The sequence below is a fragment of the Triturus cristatus genome, chromosome 12, assembly GCF_964204655.1.
Source record: "Triturus cristatus chromosome 12, aTriCri1.1, whole genome shotgun sequence".
In the NCBI taxonomy this organism is placed as follows: domain Eukaryota; kingdom Metazoa; phylum Chordata; class Amphibia; order Caudata; family Salamandridae; genus Triturus; species Triturus cristatus.
In genome coordinates, this window is record NC_140595.1 from 489647979 (window position 1) to 489667830 (window position 19852).

General features: G+C 41.4%; 1 protein-coding gene across 3 annotated transcripts in view; it reads left to right on the top strand.

Annotated features, from left to right (window-relative positions):
- Nucleotides 1–7451: 7451 nt before the first annotated feature.
- The window catches only part of LSM14A (LSM14A mRNA processing body assembly factor), a 258431-nt gene continuing 246030 nt past the window's right edge, over nucleotides 7452–19852 (top strand). The window contains exon 1 of one of the 3 annotated variants that reach the window (XM_085638768.1): nucleotides 7452–7860. In XM_085638768.1, coding sequence (XP_085494894.1) covers nucleotides 7740–7860 — 121 coding nt within the window. In that variant the 5' untranslated portion in view covers nucleotides 7452–7739. The remainder of the gene's footprint in view (nucleotides 7861–19852) is intronic. The other 2 variants (XR_014972249.1, XM_085638769.1) reach the window with 2 other exon arrangements.

Below are 19852 nucleotides of genomic sequence, written 5' to 3' on the forward strand. Positions count from 1 at the left end.
AGGCCCCTCCAGTGGACGCATTAGTCAGCTAAGCCACCAGACCTTGTTCTGTCATCTGTGTGCTTGTCCCTCCCCCTGTGTTGCCTCAACTCCCTCCCGCTCTCACTTGTGTTGCTTCTGTGTCACTCGCCCTCCCGGTCTTAATTACTAGTTCTGTGTAGGTTAGGTGTCCCCTTGCCCTACTCTGTATTGCTTCTAACCATCCCCTCTAGTGTCTACTCCCCATCCGGCTTTTAAGGAAAAGAAAGTTGTGGTGCATTTTATTTTAAGTTACTAATCCAGATTTGATCTGTAACTAAAAAGAAAACAAGCATTGGCATAGCCAATAGGTCTCACCTTTGGGACCTTATAAGTGTTTGGCCATGCAACAGTTGATGTTGTTGCACCAAGAATATTGTGCTGCATAACTAAATACTTATAAGGTCCCGAAAGCGAGACCTATTGGCTATGCCAATGCTTGTTTACAAATTGTGGTTTTCATATAAATTTGTGATTGAATTTCATTATTTTTGCTTTTCTCTTTATTTGGTATGTGATGTGTTAGGACAAGTGGGATGATAAGGAGAATATCTATTAATGCAACAATTAATGCAAATATGACAGTATGATGTATACATTTAGAATTGCATTTGAGAGTTATAAATATATGTTTTTTATTCGCGCTAATACACTGAGTTCTTGAAAAAATATTATTGAATCTGTTAATGTGAATTTTTCTATTGATCACTGTATTTAAACTTGGATGATAAAAATAAAAAAGTATTAGCACCAATAATTTGACAATAACAAATGTATACATTAAAACATTTGGATTCTCTGAGGACCAATTCAATAACATTATAAATGGTACCTCTAAGAACATCAGCACAATCACTCTATATAAAAATGATTGTGAGAATAATGAAATAATTTTTGGAATTTGAAGAAAAAAGTAATCTGTACTGAATTGCATTCAGATTTCCTTATGGTGTATTGTAAAAATTGTATTATCCCAAAAGGTTTACAAGTAACGAATGAGCCCGGCTTCTTCGTAAAAAAATTAAAAATTCATAGAAAATTGGGCACTAATTCCAAATAGATTCAGCCCGGATTGGATGCTCAGAATAATCGAGACGGCTCAGGATGTAATAATGGAGAGGCATGAGATAGAACTACTTGAGGCACAGCTGAAGAAAAGTGTAGCACTGGAAGAAGCTAAATGCATGTTAAAAGAAATACAAGATGACCTTATGGGATATAAGGAATACCTAGTGAATAAGAAAACCATTAATTCAAGAAAGGATGTAAATAGATACAATGTGGAACTGGAGTATCCATATCTTAGAAACGACCCATAATGTTTTGATAGATATTCTTTTTTTATATTGTGATTTTCATATAAATTGGTGATTGAATGTTATTACTTTTGCTGTTGTCTTTATTTGGTATGTGATGTGTTAGGACAAGTGGGATGATAAGAGACGATAAGTAGGAAGATGTTTGCAATAATGAATGCAAACATGACAGGTGATGTAAACATCTAGAAATGGATTTAAGAGGGAATACGTTTATTGAGGAGACATAAATCAGATTTCATATGAAGTAAGTTGTCAAACTTACATAAAGTGGCTGACTGAGCCTCTGTAATGTGGAAAAAGCATTGGCAAAGCCAGTAGGTTGGGAATTTAAAAAGTGAGTGTCAATGTATTGGCTTTGCTAATGCTTTTTTGCATATGCACGCAAAGTGGTCAGATTGGAATGGTGAAAACCCTATGAGTGTATATGAATGCAAATGCATTGCCTCAACATACCTTTTGACATTTTTAATTTATCATTGCATAGTAGCTAACGGCTAACTTAGAATAGTACAAAGAAAAGCCTATGTGCTCTACTACAAAGAAGTGAGCAGACAAGCACCAGTATGCAGTTGCCAGGACCTTGCTTATATTTTTTAAAGGGTGCATAAATGGGAGGGGCAGCAAAGGAAAACAGGTGGACCAGCAGCAATTTGTGGTTGGTGGACCTTCACAAACAACACTACTAGACATATTAAGAAATGGTAAAGAAAAAGGGGTTGAGGAGAGGTGTGGGACCACTGGGGAAGCGGGGATATGTGGGGTGATAGTGAGAGGAGTGCTAAAGCACAACTAAAAAAATAGCTCCCTCTTGTCAGCTGTTGAATTATACAAGTCTTTTAATCAGAATTGATGTAAAAAAGCTATTATCCAGGAACGAGACAAACACAAGAATAGGTAGGACAACCATTAAATAAGGAGTAAGGAACTAAGATAGCGGTATGAGCCATCCAATCATGAGCAAGGCGCAGAATCAAAGCCCACTCTAAGTATTGTAGACAATGGCTATGCAATGACAGACAGTGACAAGACATTTTAAATGACAGACCAACCTGAAGAATGATGATGTATTGTTATCTAATGGAATAAATCATATTCATATCACACATATATTTCCTAATGGTGAAAATGACAAATAATCTAGAGGGAGCTATGTATGTGTGTGTGGGGGAGGTGTATATGTGGTATTTTTTTTACTAGCCTTCCCAAATGGAAGCACATTTTGCAATTAAAGAATAAAAACTGTCAACTTGTTGTGGCGTCCTAGAGGGACTTTTCAAATGGAAACTAACCAGTTCAACTCCTACAGAAAAAAGGTGTTTCGGTTAACCTGTGGGTACCAAGAGGTCCTTTTCTCTAATAAGGACTAGCCTCCTCTAACAATAACATCTATATTAGTTTCAAGATAGTACCAGGAAATCGAGGGTGACATTCTAATTGGAAGGCAATATATTTTTGCTTATCGTGATTTGTTTCCATTGCAGGAATATTTGTTTGATCCCATTTTACTCAGCCTCTCATCCTTCTGAGGTCAATAAAATGAGAACCATTGAGTTGGATAACAGTACATCTTTTATCTGGCAGCAGCATCAAGAAACCTCCTGGAGGATGGACATGTTATCTACAAATTTCCAGCTTAAGTGTAACTAGCTTGTCACCATCAGAACTATGTAGTACCCATAAGAGAAAATGAAAAGCTGGCCTCAGGGACCAAGACATTCTGTTCACTGAAGGAAATCAGTCTTTCCATGCAAAAGCATCTGTTTACTATTAGTGAAAATGATTTGCCAGCATCAGAACATAAACCTTTATTTTCTATAATGGGAAATATGTTGTCCTCCTGCTGGGGGGTGAAGGATAAGTGATCTATGTTTGAGACTAAGAGGTCGCCTCTCATTTAGTCCTTACGCTGTCATTGGTGTTATAAAGCTCAGTGGCCCACCCAAGTATAATTTCCACTATGTGATAGATTCTAGCATTGTTTTATTATCACACACAACCAGTGTTTATCCTACATCTAAGGGTTTCCGATTTCTGTAAAAACACAGAAGGACAGAAATGCATTCAAAAAGTAATTGCCTCAGAGCTCAGAATTTGTTTTTTGGTGTGGCTGGGATTAAAACATATCTCCCTGTTTTTCACTTTGCACCTAGTGGTCCGCTTGAGGGATCTACAGTGTCATACGGTTCCTATGAATTAGGTAGGACTGTGTATCCAGACAACATAGCTGTCAGAATATGGGGACTGATTCCACACATTGCATTAGAGTATGTTGGCCTAATTCCTAGCTGGCTCATAGTGCCCCATCTGTAGCCCTAACCTCACCAGGGTACCAGATGGTATCTGCAACCTCAGAACAAGACCACTCTATTTTGTCATGGAAATCGTTGAAACAGATTTACCCTTTCGTTGTTACTCAGGCATACCTAAGGGAGTCACAAGAAAGATACAAATTGACTTATCAAGCATTTATTGAAACAATTGTATTCTGGTGTAAAAAGCATGAGCACAGCTAAGAGTAGGATGAGACACAGCATTGTAACCAGCATTACAAGAATGGTGAAAAACATAAACAGTTCAACCATTATAACATTACAGTATGATTATGATTATATGTATACTCCTATCATATTACTACCTACACTAGCGAGAGCATAATGGGAGTACAATCTGCCAGATCTCTTGACACAACTAAACACACCATACCTGTATATGATGTATCAGGTAGCCGATCTAGTGAAGAGCAGGCAGCCGTCCTCAGCAGGATGAAGGCTAGAGTCAGCAGGGCTACATCTCAGGCACAGCGTTCCAGGATAATCTCAGCTGAAGTGCTCCTCTGTCCAATTTGGCTCAAAAGTTGTTTATATAATAAAATCACTGTTCCCAATCGCACTGTGTAAAAGATGCAGCACCAATTTAATTGTTTGTCTTGAGACTCAGAGCGGTCTCTGACAGGACAGCTAAATGCAAGGGAATTGTGTTCATTGTTCCTCAGTCTTGAACTGAATGTATGAACGACATGATAAAATGCTTACCAAGAAATGTGTTGGATGCAGAATAATTTCCAAGTAAGTTATCGTATAAGTGCAAGGGATGTAAAAAGTAAAAAGTCACAGTGTAGAAAAAGATGTAAAGTTTAAAATGTGTAACTAAAATGGAGACTTGTGCACGGGCCCTGTTGTACCTCACAACAACAGGGGCAATTGAGATCTTAAATGTCCTAACTGTGTTTCTATTCTTATCGCACAGAACAATAATAAAAAAAGGCTTGTTCACATTTCAGTTATTTTTTCCTTCTGTTTGAGCCCCCCTCCCTTTTTCTGTATTCCTTTCTGTAAATCTTGGAAATGTCCTTCAAAAGATCTTCATCAAGAGCTACAGCATACTGGAGCCTATTGGGAATAACAAACTCTACAGTCTATACAATGAGGAGCAGAACCTGATGATGAAACATGCCACATAAGTGGGTGTGGGGTCTTATGTCCTTTAAATAGTATTGCCTTTGCCTTGAGATAATATCATTTCTTTATCTCTTGTGGAATGTCAAACTTTTTGATTTTGTGTATCATGGCATGGAGGGTATTTGATTGACCTCTATAAAGTTCCCTTTACTACCTCCTTGTTGATTTACATACTGGAAGGAGTCACCATCTCTTTGGGCAACAAAGAAGGGGACTCAACATACCTTCTCAACATCTAGCGCTTGACAAAAAGTGTCCGCAGAGATGATAATGAAAAAGTTGATGACACTTAAATAGCCTGTTCCCACAAAGTATGGTTTTCAGAATACTCCAGGTCACTGTTTTCAGCCTTGTGCTTTTGGTTATCAACTCAGTGCTTACTGTGAGTTGTAGTTTTAGTTTAGTTTATATTCAATGGAACTAATTAATATACCTGAAAACAATTATGTGGAAAAAGAAAGTCCTGGACTAGAAAAGATTTGAGCATGTGATAGTCATTGTGTTTCATGTATACAAAAAGCATATCCTTCTTTTCAGAGAATGTATAGTGTTATGGTGAAGGTGGCAAATAAGGTATTTCTTCTTGGGAACCTGGTTGTTCTTGTAGCAGTAGTTAAATCTTTTTACACAACAGATCTCGTGAAGATGTGGTCCTTTTAAAGCACTCTCAGTTGTGTGCTAAAATCAGGGCAACTGGAATTATGCCGCAGGAGAGGGCCAAATTATGCGACATATGTAGCAAGAAAAGGCACATTATGCGGCATAATGTGGCCCATTTTCTAATAGTATTACTTCATTATTTCGTCATTTTTAAACTTAGTAACACTATCTGGGTATTGGTTGCACCTCCTTAGTACTAGTGTAACACCCAAATAAAGCAATAAGCAACATAAAACTGACCAGTCACGTTTTGAAAAGGGCCTTCGACTGCGCTGGAGCACATGTCTCTGCCTTTTTAATAACTTTTGAACTGTTTGAGCTTGAAACAAAACTTTTTTTTCTTCGAATCTGCAGATTATGTGGTAGATGATGGATTATGTGCCAAATGCAGCAAATTTATAATAATGCGAAAAATACTGCAGTTGCATAATCGCATAATTGAAGTGGCCCTGGTTATTTCCATGTAATACATGACATGACCCCTTGGGAAGGATGCAAATAGATGTTTCTTCTATTTGGAACTAAAGGCCAGTTGTACGACTGTTTTTAGCGTGCGCAAACGGGTTTCATACCCGTTTGCACACGCTAAAAACCTTGGGCCCATGTAAAAAACCTATTTTGCGACTCACTAATCAGTTAGTGACTCGCAAAATAGGTTTTACGACTCGTTATTAGGAAGGGGTGTTCCCTTCCTAATAGCTACTCATGAGCCATGTATGAATGCTTTGCGACCGCAATTGCGGTCGCAAACACTTGCAAATTACCACCTACTTCAAGTAGGTGGTAATACAATCGCAAATGGGAAGGAGACCCCAGGGGACCCCTTCCCCTTTGCAAATGCATGCGGAAATATATTTTAAGGGCAGGTAGTGGTCTCAGGGAATTTACTATGGTGGTACAACTGGCCCTAAGTTTGCTCATTTCCATTAAACATAAACCCTACCTAAATGTGGCTACCCTGTTTATGTGAGGAAAATGTTTCATTAAAAAGAATTAACCATTGTAATTTTTGTAATAGAACTGTACGAGTGTTTCATGGTATGTCCTGTACCTAGAATGGTCATAACAACTATTTTAGTTTTTATGCACAAAACAGAAAAATATGATATTTTTGGGCACCAAAAAAATGTAAAGGGTGTGCCAATGGCTTTAAATTACTGTACCTGAAGACAAAATTAAGTACAAAAGGGTGACTAAAAAACACAGGAAAGGAAAACAAAAACAATTGGCAAAATTAAAATATTGGCCCACCAGCTCTGGGATTGAATTACATTTCTTTTTAGGCACATCTGCACGAATAACCAGTGCTTTACATAGAAATACAGAAGTGCAGGTACTCACTAGAGTACCTGTTTACTACGGAGAGGTGCCAGTACTGTCCCGTTCAATGTATTGTACGAGTACTGAGAAGTGCAGGTACTCTCCCTTTTAAATTAAAGAAAAGTAGGTACTCACCTTGTCCATTTTAAGCACCGCATGTGATCAATTAAAACTGGTCAATATCAGTGCAAGAAAGCCAGTAACAGAAAGGGCTCATTAAACTCCCCGTGTTGTGGTGGGTGTAAATGACATTTGTAATTGTAATTGTATTTATATAGCCCTTACGACCCCTAACGAAGCGTTTAAACGAACTAATTAATAAAGAAGCTTGACCCAAGCTCATCTATGTATTTTTTAAGTTAATGTTTGTTTTTGTTTATTACTAAATATTGACAAAGGATAAAGGTGCTTCTAGAGCAGACCTGAAAACTATAGTCTGTACTTTTTTTTCTCTACGTCTCTAGTCTAAAGCCCTTGCCGATGTGAGCATGTTTATCTAAATGACGCACTGTTAGTAAAAAAAAAAACAGTGCGCCCCTCCTAAGGGAATCATAAATATAATGTCACTTGTGGGCGGGGCCGTTTTCCATAAGCGGCCATGTTATTTCCAGGCAAAACGAGGATTTACCAATTGAAAGCAGGAAATATCATGGAGGCGTGGCTCAATTCTAACGGCAGAATGCTTCGCTTCGCCTGGAAGCAACGTGGCAGTCACTCAAGACACTGCCCGCCCATTGCGCAGCACATGGTGCGCAGACCAACGTCTACGTTTTTTATGGTGGATACTATTTTCTCGCGAGAACAACAGATGGCAACCCAGCGTCCATTTCACTCGAAGGGGCATGAAGGCGGCCATGTTGGCATAACTGGGGTTCCCCTGTGATAGTCTCTTTTAAGTGGGAGGTTTTTGTTGTTCATCCGCATCCATCCGGACCGGTGGAACGTTCCCAAACCGGTAGCAGCCATGAGCGGCGGGACGCCCTATATTGGCAGCAAGATCAGTCTGATCTCCAAGGCCGAGATTCGTTATGAGGGCATTTTGTACACCATCGACACAGAAAACTCCACCGTGGCGCTGGCCAAAGGTGCTGGAAATGGGTTTGGAGTTGGGGTTTTAGGCAAGACTGCGAGTAACAATATTGTATCGGCCAATGGTTTGGGTCTGTAAGAGAGGCTTGGGTAGGGGAGGTCAGGGGTTTGGGGAGGGGTGTTTAACTTCCATAGCCTCCTTGTTGGCCTTCCCAACGGGGAAAGGGTGTACTGTTAAATATTTTCATTTGCCCCCTAGCCGCCCGCATGGATGTGCTTTGAAACCTCTGGTGGTGATGTGGTCTGCACAGGTGAACTATCACTTTACCCTTTCATATTTTACTTTTGTTTTCAGTGGTACCTCCAGTTCTCTCCCAGTTGTATTGCTCTCTGCGTCCCGCTATCGATACAGCCCTATCGCGTTCTTTGTTTCTAAAAGTGCTTATCAACATCCTTGCTTGTTTTTAAAGTGCCACATATAACGGCTTCACTGAAGCGTGGCACCTCTGATCCCATGTCATTTCGTTTTCAGAATAGGAGCACTTAATTGTGTGTTTTTGTAGCCTCTACATCTGTTTCCTGAAAGCATCTGCTGATGTGCAGTGAACTTTTCACATACATATTTGTGCTTTGGTGTTTCTCTTAAGTACGACTTAATCGGAAAACACTGCAAGTAGTACTGTCTGGGAAAAATATCATTCTACTTCAGCCCCATTAACTTTATTTACTGAGAATTATATCTACTGATGAAAACTCGCGGTAACTTCATTGTGTATGTCTTTATCTCCTAATGAACAACATGTCAGAGTTACGTGTATTTGTTTTTTCTTTCATGTGAGACTTGAAACTGTACAGGGATGGTGCAAGTGTCTCTCCCCATGCCATATTTGTAAATGATGCTCGTGAGGTAATTATTACCCTTTCTTATGTAGTTGCTTTTCTCTGTTGGTTTGTAGTCTGACGGAGGATTGTGACCGACTCGTCTATTGAAATAACTAATTTAATCGCTGTAGTAGGCAAAATAAATGACTACTTGGCTGCAGAAATACTTATTCACGTTCCGTTTTTCGCTGGATATATATTTTAGGAAGGGTAAAGAGCTGAAGCTGCCAGTGTTGCAGCAGTGAGCACGATTTGAAAAACTTCACAGAAAGAAAGCGTGGCTATCTTTGTTTGTCGTCTTTCTGCTGTATGACATTTCAGTTGCAACAGAAGTTTAAATTCTCTGCAAGGGAGAGTTACGAGATGGCACGTTATAATTAGGGCTCCCGGTTTTACATTTCCTTCTGTATTTATCCATATTTATTTAGTGTTTTGCGGATAAATGAAGTTGTAAAACCTGTAGATTTCCATATTTATTTAACTGATAAACACAGTCATACTTTGGCTGTTGTGGTTTAGCTATTTAAGCTACCAAATATTACATAACGATGCATCCACTGGTAAATATTAGCATTATATCACATATATGTTGACATACCATTATTTAAAGAAATTTCATCCTGTTTTTAACTTCCCATGCTGTCCGTCTTTTCAGACAGCATGGAGAGTCACTTAAAAGAAGCTCAGTTTTCTGTATTTATCCACTTTTAAAAATAAATGCAGACAGAAAACACATTGCTTTCTGTTTGTATTTATCTGTGAAAACGGAAAACCGGGAGCCTTAATTCTAATGGAATATCTTGAAGTTTGAGTGTGTTTAATATGTGGGAGTATACTAACTGAATGTAGTTTTTTGGGCTGTATACGATTTAAGCCATGCACCCTGCACTTCTCGATTAGCTTGAGCACACATCGGCACACCTTGTATAAACTATTGTTGGTATGGCTACAGTTGAACGATACACGAACAGGCATGCATACCCACTTATAGAGTGAAGTGCTGTTTAAAATATTTAACCACTGGAGAACCAAGCAGTTGTTCAAGCAACAAACTACTTTGGGTAATATGGACAACATTTATTGCTAGCTTGAGAGCTGTATGGTGCCGAAGGACTGAAAATGGTGCCTCAAAGTTAGTCAGGAAATGGCTTGCAATATAGCCACGCAAACCTTACCTCAGTAATTTCCAAGTACTGGAAAGTGAATAATGGAAAATAATGCATAACTCAAAGCTATGTTATGGAGGTTGCCTGTACGGAACTGGAAAGTTAGTTTGAGACCCTTGAAAGTGCACAATGGAGATGGGGTTCCTTTGGTGTGCCAAAGTACATTTGTAGATCTTTTGGAAAACATGTGGATCCTGTAACTAGAGCTTGTATCTTAATCTAGGAATACCCAGCAAATGTCCAATGTGGAATCCTTTTTCATGTTTCATATTGAATGGGATGTCACTATGGTGTACAATAGTTTATGATCCTTCATTTGTTTGATAAGATAGAAATTTTTCCAGGATAATACAGCGTCACGAATCTTCCGAAGCATGAATTTACACGGGCACAGCTTGTTGGTGAACAATTTAGAGTTTGAACCCTTGCATGGGCCATTCTGCATCTCTCTCTGCGAGAGAATATTCCACTGCCAGGTGCCTCTTCAAGCCTACTAGTAATAACTGCTGTCAGCATATTAGTGGCTTATGGTGTTAAGCAAGTTCCTGACACCACTGGGTAGATTCTGCTCTCACAGTACGAGTATATTGAATGCCCTTAGGTCATTAACCTGTACCAAATCTATATGTGTAGAAAGTGTGAATTGGATTGCTCTGCTTATGTGCATCATCAAATGATGGGTACATGAGAAGTAGAATACATGTTTTTTGTTGCCTTTTCCTGTGGCATTGTTCCTTAGTATTTTTAGGTCAAGCCTACAGCGCTTGCGCTGTTAAGTGATCTGTTGTAGGTACTTTGTGGAGGTCTGACTCCTCCCACGCTTTGGATTGGCTTTCATGTATGTCCTTTAAAAAATTGTAGCCTACAGATGGCAACTGGTGGGTGCATTTTGCACCTTTTCTGGCAAGTTAACTCCCATGGAGTATTGCCGCGGGAATGAGCAGGGACGCGCACTATGCTTGCGTGCTGATTACCAGGAAGCACTTCTGAGACCTTTTAACACCTCCCAGCCCGTCGCTGAATATGAAGTGAGTGATGACTTATGTATCAAACAAACGATAAAATTCTCCTCAGGCCCGGATATGGGTCAAGACACCCCCCCTCTCGGGTTCAATCGTACCTAATTTGCCTTTCCCTTCCTGCTGACTCGTCCGCAATAGGCTCTGTAAATACAGCTTTGGCTGGAAAGAAGACAGAGCTTCGCCACTGCATTTAGCTTAGGTGCAGTTGTAAACACGATGTTTTCCTTTTTGTTTCGTGTGCCTGTCGTAAAATGTTCTACTGATTGGTCTGTACCCAGCGAGCCGGGTCCCGGAATTATCAATGCCACTGCGTGGGCAGCCATGCAGCGCATGGATTGTGGACACAGTATGGATGCACTGTTTGCTCTTTTAATGCATTTTTTGTGTGTGTGTTGCATCATAAAAATGTGTAACTCAGATTGATTTTTTTAAAAAAATTATCTATCTAATGAATATAGCGTGTACCTTATTACTAGCAGGCATGTGGTGACTTTAAAGTGCGTGAGCTTGCAGGAGAAATACGGTATTCTCTCTCGTGACATCACAAGCATATGGAAATGTACACAGGAAAAAACAAAGGCTCAGTCTAAGGGAAGACAAATGGATAACAATTTGCTGGCTATTTGGTACAAAGTGAAACGAGAACACATGGATAAATCACGGCTTACCCAATATAAATTGTATGATTTTAGGTAAATATATTATTTCACCAAAACTTGTTTTCCTTCATTATTGGTTATGAAAGTACGCTTAAAAATGTGCGTTCAGAATGCCCATGCACGCCCCGCACTGCAGGACACCATGAACACTGTACAGCTGCCCGCAATCTGCCCCGTGCTGCAATCAGTCATCCCGCCTCCAGGTCCGCATTATGATGGGGCATCCAGTACTTCTCCCCAGCGTTTCTCCTTTCCTCAGCTCATATTGGTATTTAAATTGTTTTATGTGAAGGGACCACTGGTTTTGTCTGTTTCTGGTGCCAATTAAAAGGTTTTTTTGTTACAATGTCTGAGATTGAAATATGACATCAGGAGATGGACCGGTTCGGACATTAAGTTTTACTGCACTGATGAGGCCTACCCATCCTGGAATGGCAGCTCCAAAGTTGTGTGCCACTTGAACATTGTCCAAACGCCCTAGGTGAAATCAAGTGTTTCTCTGATGATGGTGTTTTGTGAGAAAATGGAGCAAGCCCGACACCTAGCTATGTGTGTGTAATGTGTTTCTCGCTTGAGACCAGAGCGTGCAAACTTACCCATGGTTGGTTACTGATGGGGACCTTAATAAAATGGCACACATTTTGGAATCGTCCTATATGATGTGTTCGACAGTAGATTGTATGCTTGTTTCTGCTTTGGCTCATCCTGTACCTTTCATGAAGCTGGTCATACCTGCTCCCTCTAGTGTTCAGCGCCTTCTAACTTGGCTGCACACTAGGGTAATGTGCTTCTAAATGTGATTCTATAAAGCAGCTGTCTAGCTATCGGAAGCCGCTGCCTCCTATTGGAAATTCGGCTCTTATATGTTGTGTGTGGATCCTATTTATATTCCATCCCTGCTGCTTCCACTTTGATTGTGCGGAGCTCTGAAACCCATTTTGGGGCTGGTTTGCATGATATATAGTTTTCTATGTGTAAATCAAGTTTTCCTTGTTGAAAACCTACCAATAACTTGGGGATACAGAAAGAAGGCTAGATAAAAGGTTTCACTATGTTGCCGGTTAGGTTACTCTGGCTGCTCTCTCTGCATGTTCAGCCAAAGTGCTTGCAGTGTAGTCAAAACTGAGCAAAGTACTGTCTTGTCCATATGGCCCCAATAATTCAGGGGAATCCCTCTGGGCCAACCCCAAAGTAGGTGGTGATGCTGCCCACAAAGCTAGGGCTGGCTGATGCATGGATGTGAAAGTTGTCATCCATCTGCCAACTGAAGAAATCAAGGCTAACTTCAGTGATTAATCACTGTGTACATCTTCTCCCCCCCCCCCCCCCCCCCCCCCTTTGCCAAGGATATTTAGAGGACATTTTTGTTTTAGATACAGATACCTGGGAAATGGAGAAGGGCTACGGATGCATGGAGGATTATGATTCATAAGTTGATCCTGCCTCTTCAGCAGTTTGTTAAGTCTTATCTCCTTTTAACAAGGTACGCCAAGACACTATTATTGTAGCAAGAGAATCTTTTCAGGCCCAGCAGTCCAAAGGCTGATAGCCAGGCGCTATAGCTTCGGCTCTTGGTGGCAAATAGGTTTAGTCTTCCCATCGATCACCTGAGATTCTGGGCGTTTTGATGTCTTTGGAGCATAACACAAATTCCTTTCCTACAGCCTCTCTAAACAGGCCAAGAAACTTGACACTTTGGCTCACAGTTTTCCCTCTGGCAGCTTGGCTTTTACTCACTGCTGATGCTGCCTGCCTTTTGGACCTTAATGTCCATGCTTTAGGCGAACTAGCAAAGCTTTGTGGTCCGTATGCCAGAGTACAGGAAGAGGCCATTTTCACACCTGGTGAGTGATGAACTTGTTGCTTCCAAGCGCATACTAAAATGTGGCTTTTACTGTAGGCACTGTGGCCCGTTCTAAGGGTGCAGTGCTCATGCTATAGTAACGCATGAGGGTGCATTCCACAGTTTTTATGTCGAGCCTGGGCAGCGCAGCTCTGCGAGGCATGCTGTATAGAGTTGAAGCCCCGCTCACTCTCCACCCATATGTCATTGGCTTTTGTCATTGTCCTTTGTAAATGCTGGCTTCTGATTCGTTAATAGGCTTGTTAGTCCCACCTTGTCTTCATTTGTAACCTCCCATGAGGACTGGACCTTTTACTTCTGTTGTTATACGGTAGGTCTTATTTAGTCTGTAAGTACTATTTCCTCTAATGAGTTTCTCCAACTGCTGGCACCACATGCTTTACTGCAACTTTTAGTGCGCTATGCGCTCTTTCACTCTCCAAGCATCGCGGTACAATGGCAGCTACTTCTACTAGTTCACATCAGTCTGTTATTATTGCCATGATTTGTGTAGTGCCCAGTTCCTATGGATGGAGTCGATTGCTACCCCTGCTATCAACCTGATCTTCTACCTCATTTATGATCTATTGATGCTCTGGACATTGGCAATTAGAACCCATGGATGGTGTTACGTTTCAAGGGACTTATTGAATTCATCTGTGTATCCGCCAGTTTTCAGGTTCTGCTGTTACTCTGTACAGTAGGTCTTAATGGTGAGTGATGCTGTCTGGTGCAGAGACATTTTGAAGAATTACTGGATTGCTACAGCAAATTGCAGGCATGGGGAATTCCTGTCGCCTGATGTCCATGCTGTATTGTTTTGGGTCAAGAACAAAAAGTATTCATGTTTTTGTAGGCATGGCCCTTAAACCACAATCCCTTTTGGTGCCACTTTTCAATCTTGCTGCTAGAGCAAGATATGTATCGCACTTTATAACAGTTTAAAACTTTTATTAATTGTCAAAAACTGAAATCTACTAGAATAGGTGACAGAAGACATTACCATAGATGCTTAATTATGCCCTGATATTCACACAATGTAGTACTCCGGTGGCCTGTAGAGGTCAGAAAAAGAAGAGGGAAAAAAATGCATAACTAACAGTCCTCTCAGTCTTTTTCTCCCCAGTCTGGTATACTGTGTGGAAGAATTTTGTGGCTCACTGCAAGATTCCTGAACTTCCATTCCTAGAAATGTGAGGAAAATATGATTTAAGCCAATGAGATTTGCAAGGTATTGTGGGCAAGAAAATGTAGTTGGATCCACACAAGCGGTTATGCCCAGGATTCCCCTAAATGTCTAGTTTTAAGAAATGTCTTTTGTTGGTTGGTTCCCTAGGGTGGAGGCCAAGTCTGGGCCCAAATTCTGTAGCTACCCACACTGCCATGCTAGAAATTTGATTATTCCACGCTGCATCTTTGGCCTTAACTGTCGTAAACCTCCACCGCACAAGTGGGGTACCGTTTATTAGGTCTCGGCTAGCGACTGCTGCGCTTGCGCAGTCTCGCTTGCGAGATTTAATGTTTTTCAGTAGTGGGGCTTTAACCCGCCCCTCTTCTCCATTGGCTGGCCTCTTAAATGCTGGTCAGCCATTGGAGAAGAGCTTTGTTTGTTGAAACAAACCCCGTCTTTTTCGGATTCGGGGGTGTGTTTTTTCGCTGCCTTCTCTTTTTTAAGCCCGGCCCTTTTACACTGGTGGCCGTTTTTTTTTTTTTTTTGTTTTTTTTTTTATTTATTTTTTATAGGGACCTTCTCTTGTTAATTAGGTCTCGGCTACCGAAGGCTGCGCTTGTTGATCCTTCGGGTCGAGTTCGCGCTGTATAAATATGCGCACACAAAAATAGGTGGCTTTGGAGAACGCTATTCGTGTCCTTTTGTTGGCGGGGAGTGCTGTGGTTCTGTTCTCATGGCGGCTCCCTCTGTCACAGGACGGGTGCACAGTTGATCGAGCCGAAGCCCACTGTGCCGAAGACCGGCTTGAGAACGCCGAGGTCACGCTAACACACGGGTAAGTGAAAGCGGCCCGCCACCATCCACAACAACCTCCTAATTATAGGGGCTGTTGTTTTTAATTTTGTGCTGCCGCTCCAGTCCTGTATCTGTTGGTCAGCCGGCGGCTTCCACTGTCCGCAGACCACCCCTTCTATTGTTCACAATTTGCAGTTCCCAGTCACACACCCTTTTCTGTCCCTAGGCAGACCCCAGACCTTCCCGCCTGCTGTTCTCTGATAGCCTCTCTTCTCACTAACTCTGTACTCATCTCCCCTCACTGCCCACAGCAGATCTCCCTCCCATCCTCTTCAATGGGATCTTCCTGATCTCCTTTCCAGCCTCTTCTCACTAACTCTGTGCTCAGACCACAGATCTCTCACCCATCCTCTTCTCAGCCTCTCTCCACAGTCCACACATCTCCTCCCCTGACAAGCCACTCCGGAGCCCGCAGATCTCTCCCTTCCATTCTCGCTCCACAGTCGGCAGATCTTCCGCCCCGACTCGCACCTCCGGAGCCTGTCGACCTCTTTCACATCTCACTCGGTGTCTGTCTACTTAGCCCCTCGTCTTCTGCCTCAGTCCACAGACCTCATCTGTCACCCATCCTCTCTCCGCAGTCCACAGATCTCTCTCCCATCCTCTTCCCAGCCTCTCTCCACCGTCCCCAGTCGCCCCTGACCGCTTCCCCGTCGTCTACACATTCCCCAGACATCTTCCACTTTTTTTTGGTTGTTGTTGTTGCATATTTATATAGCGCGAAACTTGACCCGAAGGTATTGGAGTGCTTTACACGAGCACTGTATTTACATTACACATTCAGGCACAGGGAGATTAAGTGATTTGCCCAGAATCACAGGATGTGGACGCGACCCCGAGGCTCAAACCCTGGTTTCCAACACCAAAGTCGGCAGTCTAGCCGACGGACCTCATCCCCTCCACTTTCAATCTCTCTCTCTCCTTTCCTGCTGGTCCTCGCCAGGCCCCGCTTGTGGGGGTCAGCCCCACTGACAGGCGTGTCTCCCTCCTCGTGCAATGGCGTTTATTCTCTCATAGAAGAGCTGGGTTCAGTTTAAGCCACCAAGTTTGGTCACCTAGGGGCTAAAAGCATGTACAGATCGGAGAGCAACAACCCCCCCCCCCCCCCCCCCCCCCCTCTCCAGCCACCACAACCGTGTGGCGGTTTCCGAAGTGCAAGTACCAGTTAAGGGGGTACTGGTCGAGGAACTCCAAACCATACGCTTTGGGAGAACGTGTAACAGGGCCCCGCATTTGCGTGGAAAAGATGTTCGCTAGCTATATTAGTCAGCAATACTTTATTTTTATTTTTAAAGCAAAATTAATCTAATACATCTTTCAATAATAATGTTCATTTGTTGACAGTAAATGGTTCCCAAACAATCTTAAAACGGTGTCCCTTTGACAAGTGGATCACGTATTCCCACACGGTGCACGCCGTGAATTTCCTCTCGCAACAGTCATAGTGGCGGGAAAAAATATGACACTTTATTATCTGTGACGCAGCAGCGTGTGTGGGTTGCTCTATGTGAATGGCTCTGTGTGGGTGCAAATGCAATAGGCCTCGCATTTGAGAAAGATTAAGCTATTGCCATTGTAAATAACATTGCTGTTTCTTTAAATGTTTTAAAACAGATACATAAACAAAAATAATGTCATGAGCAATGCCAATAGCTCTAACTTTAACAATGCCGAGACCACTGCATTGTAAATGCTTGTTTTATGAGGTAAAGTGGGAGCACAGAATAGTAAAACATTTGTTATTGCCACCAATGATTTCTCTCTATTTTGGCTTCCAAATGTGAGCCAATGTGAAAAAGAAACATTTGCACAACCTCAATATGCCTTCGCGTTTTTATGCACATTTCGGAAATACATAGGTTTCCTTAATACAAATATTTGGTTTTACGATATAAATTTCCATATAGTTTGTACATGGTGAACCATCATTACATGTTGCAGCTTAATTGTTGTCTGCTTCCTTCCTTTGTGAGTAGATTTTGTCATACAGAAAACGTCCTGCTTTGTACAACTTTTTAAATAAGTATAAAACTAACTTTTTGTTTTTGTATGCTTAACTTACATTCCAATATTGCTTTGAAAGTCTGGCCCATAATATTTTGGCTTTGACCTTGCAGAGTTGGTTCATTTGTACAGTATAAATCACTGATGTATTGATAAGTATTTATCATCACAATTATGGCAACCGGGGGAACTGGAAATCACTTAAATGAATCGATTTGCTAAAGAAGTACACAGTGTGGTGAAGTGGAGAAGGTCAGACTGCGATCTTGTGGATTCTCAGATGGCAACTTAAACATTGGACTGCAAGCATATTCTGGGCTTATTTAAAGTATACTCGTCTGCATTGCACTAGGAATGTAGAGGATGTGAACATCTCATCCTGTGCATACCCTGAGAAACTCATCCTGGAGCTTTCATCAGAAAGAGTTTCCCTTTTAAAAGAACGTAAAAGGGTCTCTGAATGTGGGGAAAGAGATATCCTTAGCACCCTGAAGTCACAGTGATTAAAAGCGATTAGGCTTCTGCTGATTTCACTTTGATCTGTGCTCAGTGAACATACCTCTGTTCCTATTGCCTGTGGCAGGAACGAGTGAAAACTGTTACCATATGAAGTCAATATGGGTTTCGCCTGGCCTCTGGTTTGTTTTGTTTCTGTCTCCGGTGTTGATGATTGCAAGGCATTCTGGTTAAGGGTAATGGTCACACCACTCTAGATTGTCTTGGTTTTCTAGTTTTCATATATGCCTGAATTAGCTAGGTTTCCCCAGATAGCAGCTATACCTGGGTCCGAATTCCTCAGCTACCCACATTGCCAATAGGAGTAATTTTTCATGGCGAATATATTATACTGATGTCTCCACATTGTGTTTTTGGGCCTTTCATGTCTTGGGCAATAGGCTCATCCACACAGGTGAGATGCCATTTATGTTGGAATAAAGTGTGAGAATATTATGTACTGACTTCAAAACAGTAGTGAAAGGCATTTAGCTGGTGCTAAGAAAGCCTTAACCAACGTCTCATGGCATTTAACAAAACTGCCCCTTTATTCAAACACCTCCCTAGTCCGCCCCTCAGTTCACAAGTCCGTGGTATATACTTTGATCATTTTTCACAGTTAGTTTCTTTAGGTAAAACTTGAGTGGTCTGCATTAATAACCCCTTCCAGAATTAGTTTAATCTTATTTTCAGAAATGTTCACCTTTCCTGGTTCTCCCATGGGTTTCGCTCAGTTTCCTCCACAAATATTTGTACAGCGCTGCTTATTCCTGTAAACTGTGAAGATGTTTCTCAGCACAGCATACGTTTTGTTGATAACCGTTTCAGCAAAAAAAATATATATACTTGATAAGCTTTTTTTCACTATTTAAAAAAGACACAACTTCAATATACTATATTTTGGCTGTTTTCTCAGTCCCTTCAGGGGAATCCACAAACCATGTGTACCTGTAGAATGCCCAGCACATAGAGAGTAAGCCTTGGCACTACCAATAGATTTGACTTTTGAATTAAAGTGCCTTGGGTCATTTATGGATTTATGCACTTAATAAGTCATTATACATGCACTCAGTTACTCTGCTTTGTACTCAAGCATCCATTCATCATCATTTACTAACTCATTCTTGCATTCAACCTCTGACACAACCACAGTAACACACACAGATTAAACATAATTTATACGATAAATTAAACGAATAAAAGTAGAAAAAAAACGTATGGCTGCCTAAACAAGGCTAAACGATGAAGTAATGTTGCGGCGCAATGGGGCGAAGCAAGTATTGCACGCCGATAACGTTTGAAAGGAGTAATGGTTTACACATGATTAACTTTCGGATTACTAGGAGTGCATCTCATCCCCACTGAGCTCATTGCCTATATAAGGCTGCTATAGGCCTGCAGCAACGAAACTAAGCTTAGCAGAGGGTGTCTCCCTTGCAGGTTTAGTGAACCTAGTCTATCGTTGTTTTAAAGATGCAGCATAGCTGCTATATTTAGAAGCAGAATGATGAAGCAATGATGCACTATGGATAACACCAGTCTGTAATGGTCACCTGATTTAGAGGAAGCATCTAATTGGGATGTGGCAGATTGCAGACGAAATGAGCAGCAATCAGGTGGCCGGATATAATTGCTTGGGGAGCTTTAGTAGCTTTGTAAGAAAAATTAAAAAAGAAATAAAAAGAAATGAAAGGGTAACTATTATGAGAAAACGAACAGACTGGCCAACCATCCTTTACACTGAAGTACTCTCGTTTTCAGGGTGAGGTGCACATGTGGTACAAAAGGGGGTGGTGATGGACGGAGCATCAGAACCAATCAAACACTCACACCCAGTCAACAGATCTGGGTTTGATCCATCACCGTTCTTTAGCCCACTCTGCCACCCCAGTTCAGACATGGCCATATGCAAATCAGTCTGATCCTGTGCCTCCAGTGGCAAAGTGAGCAA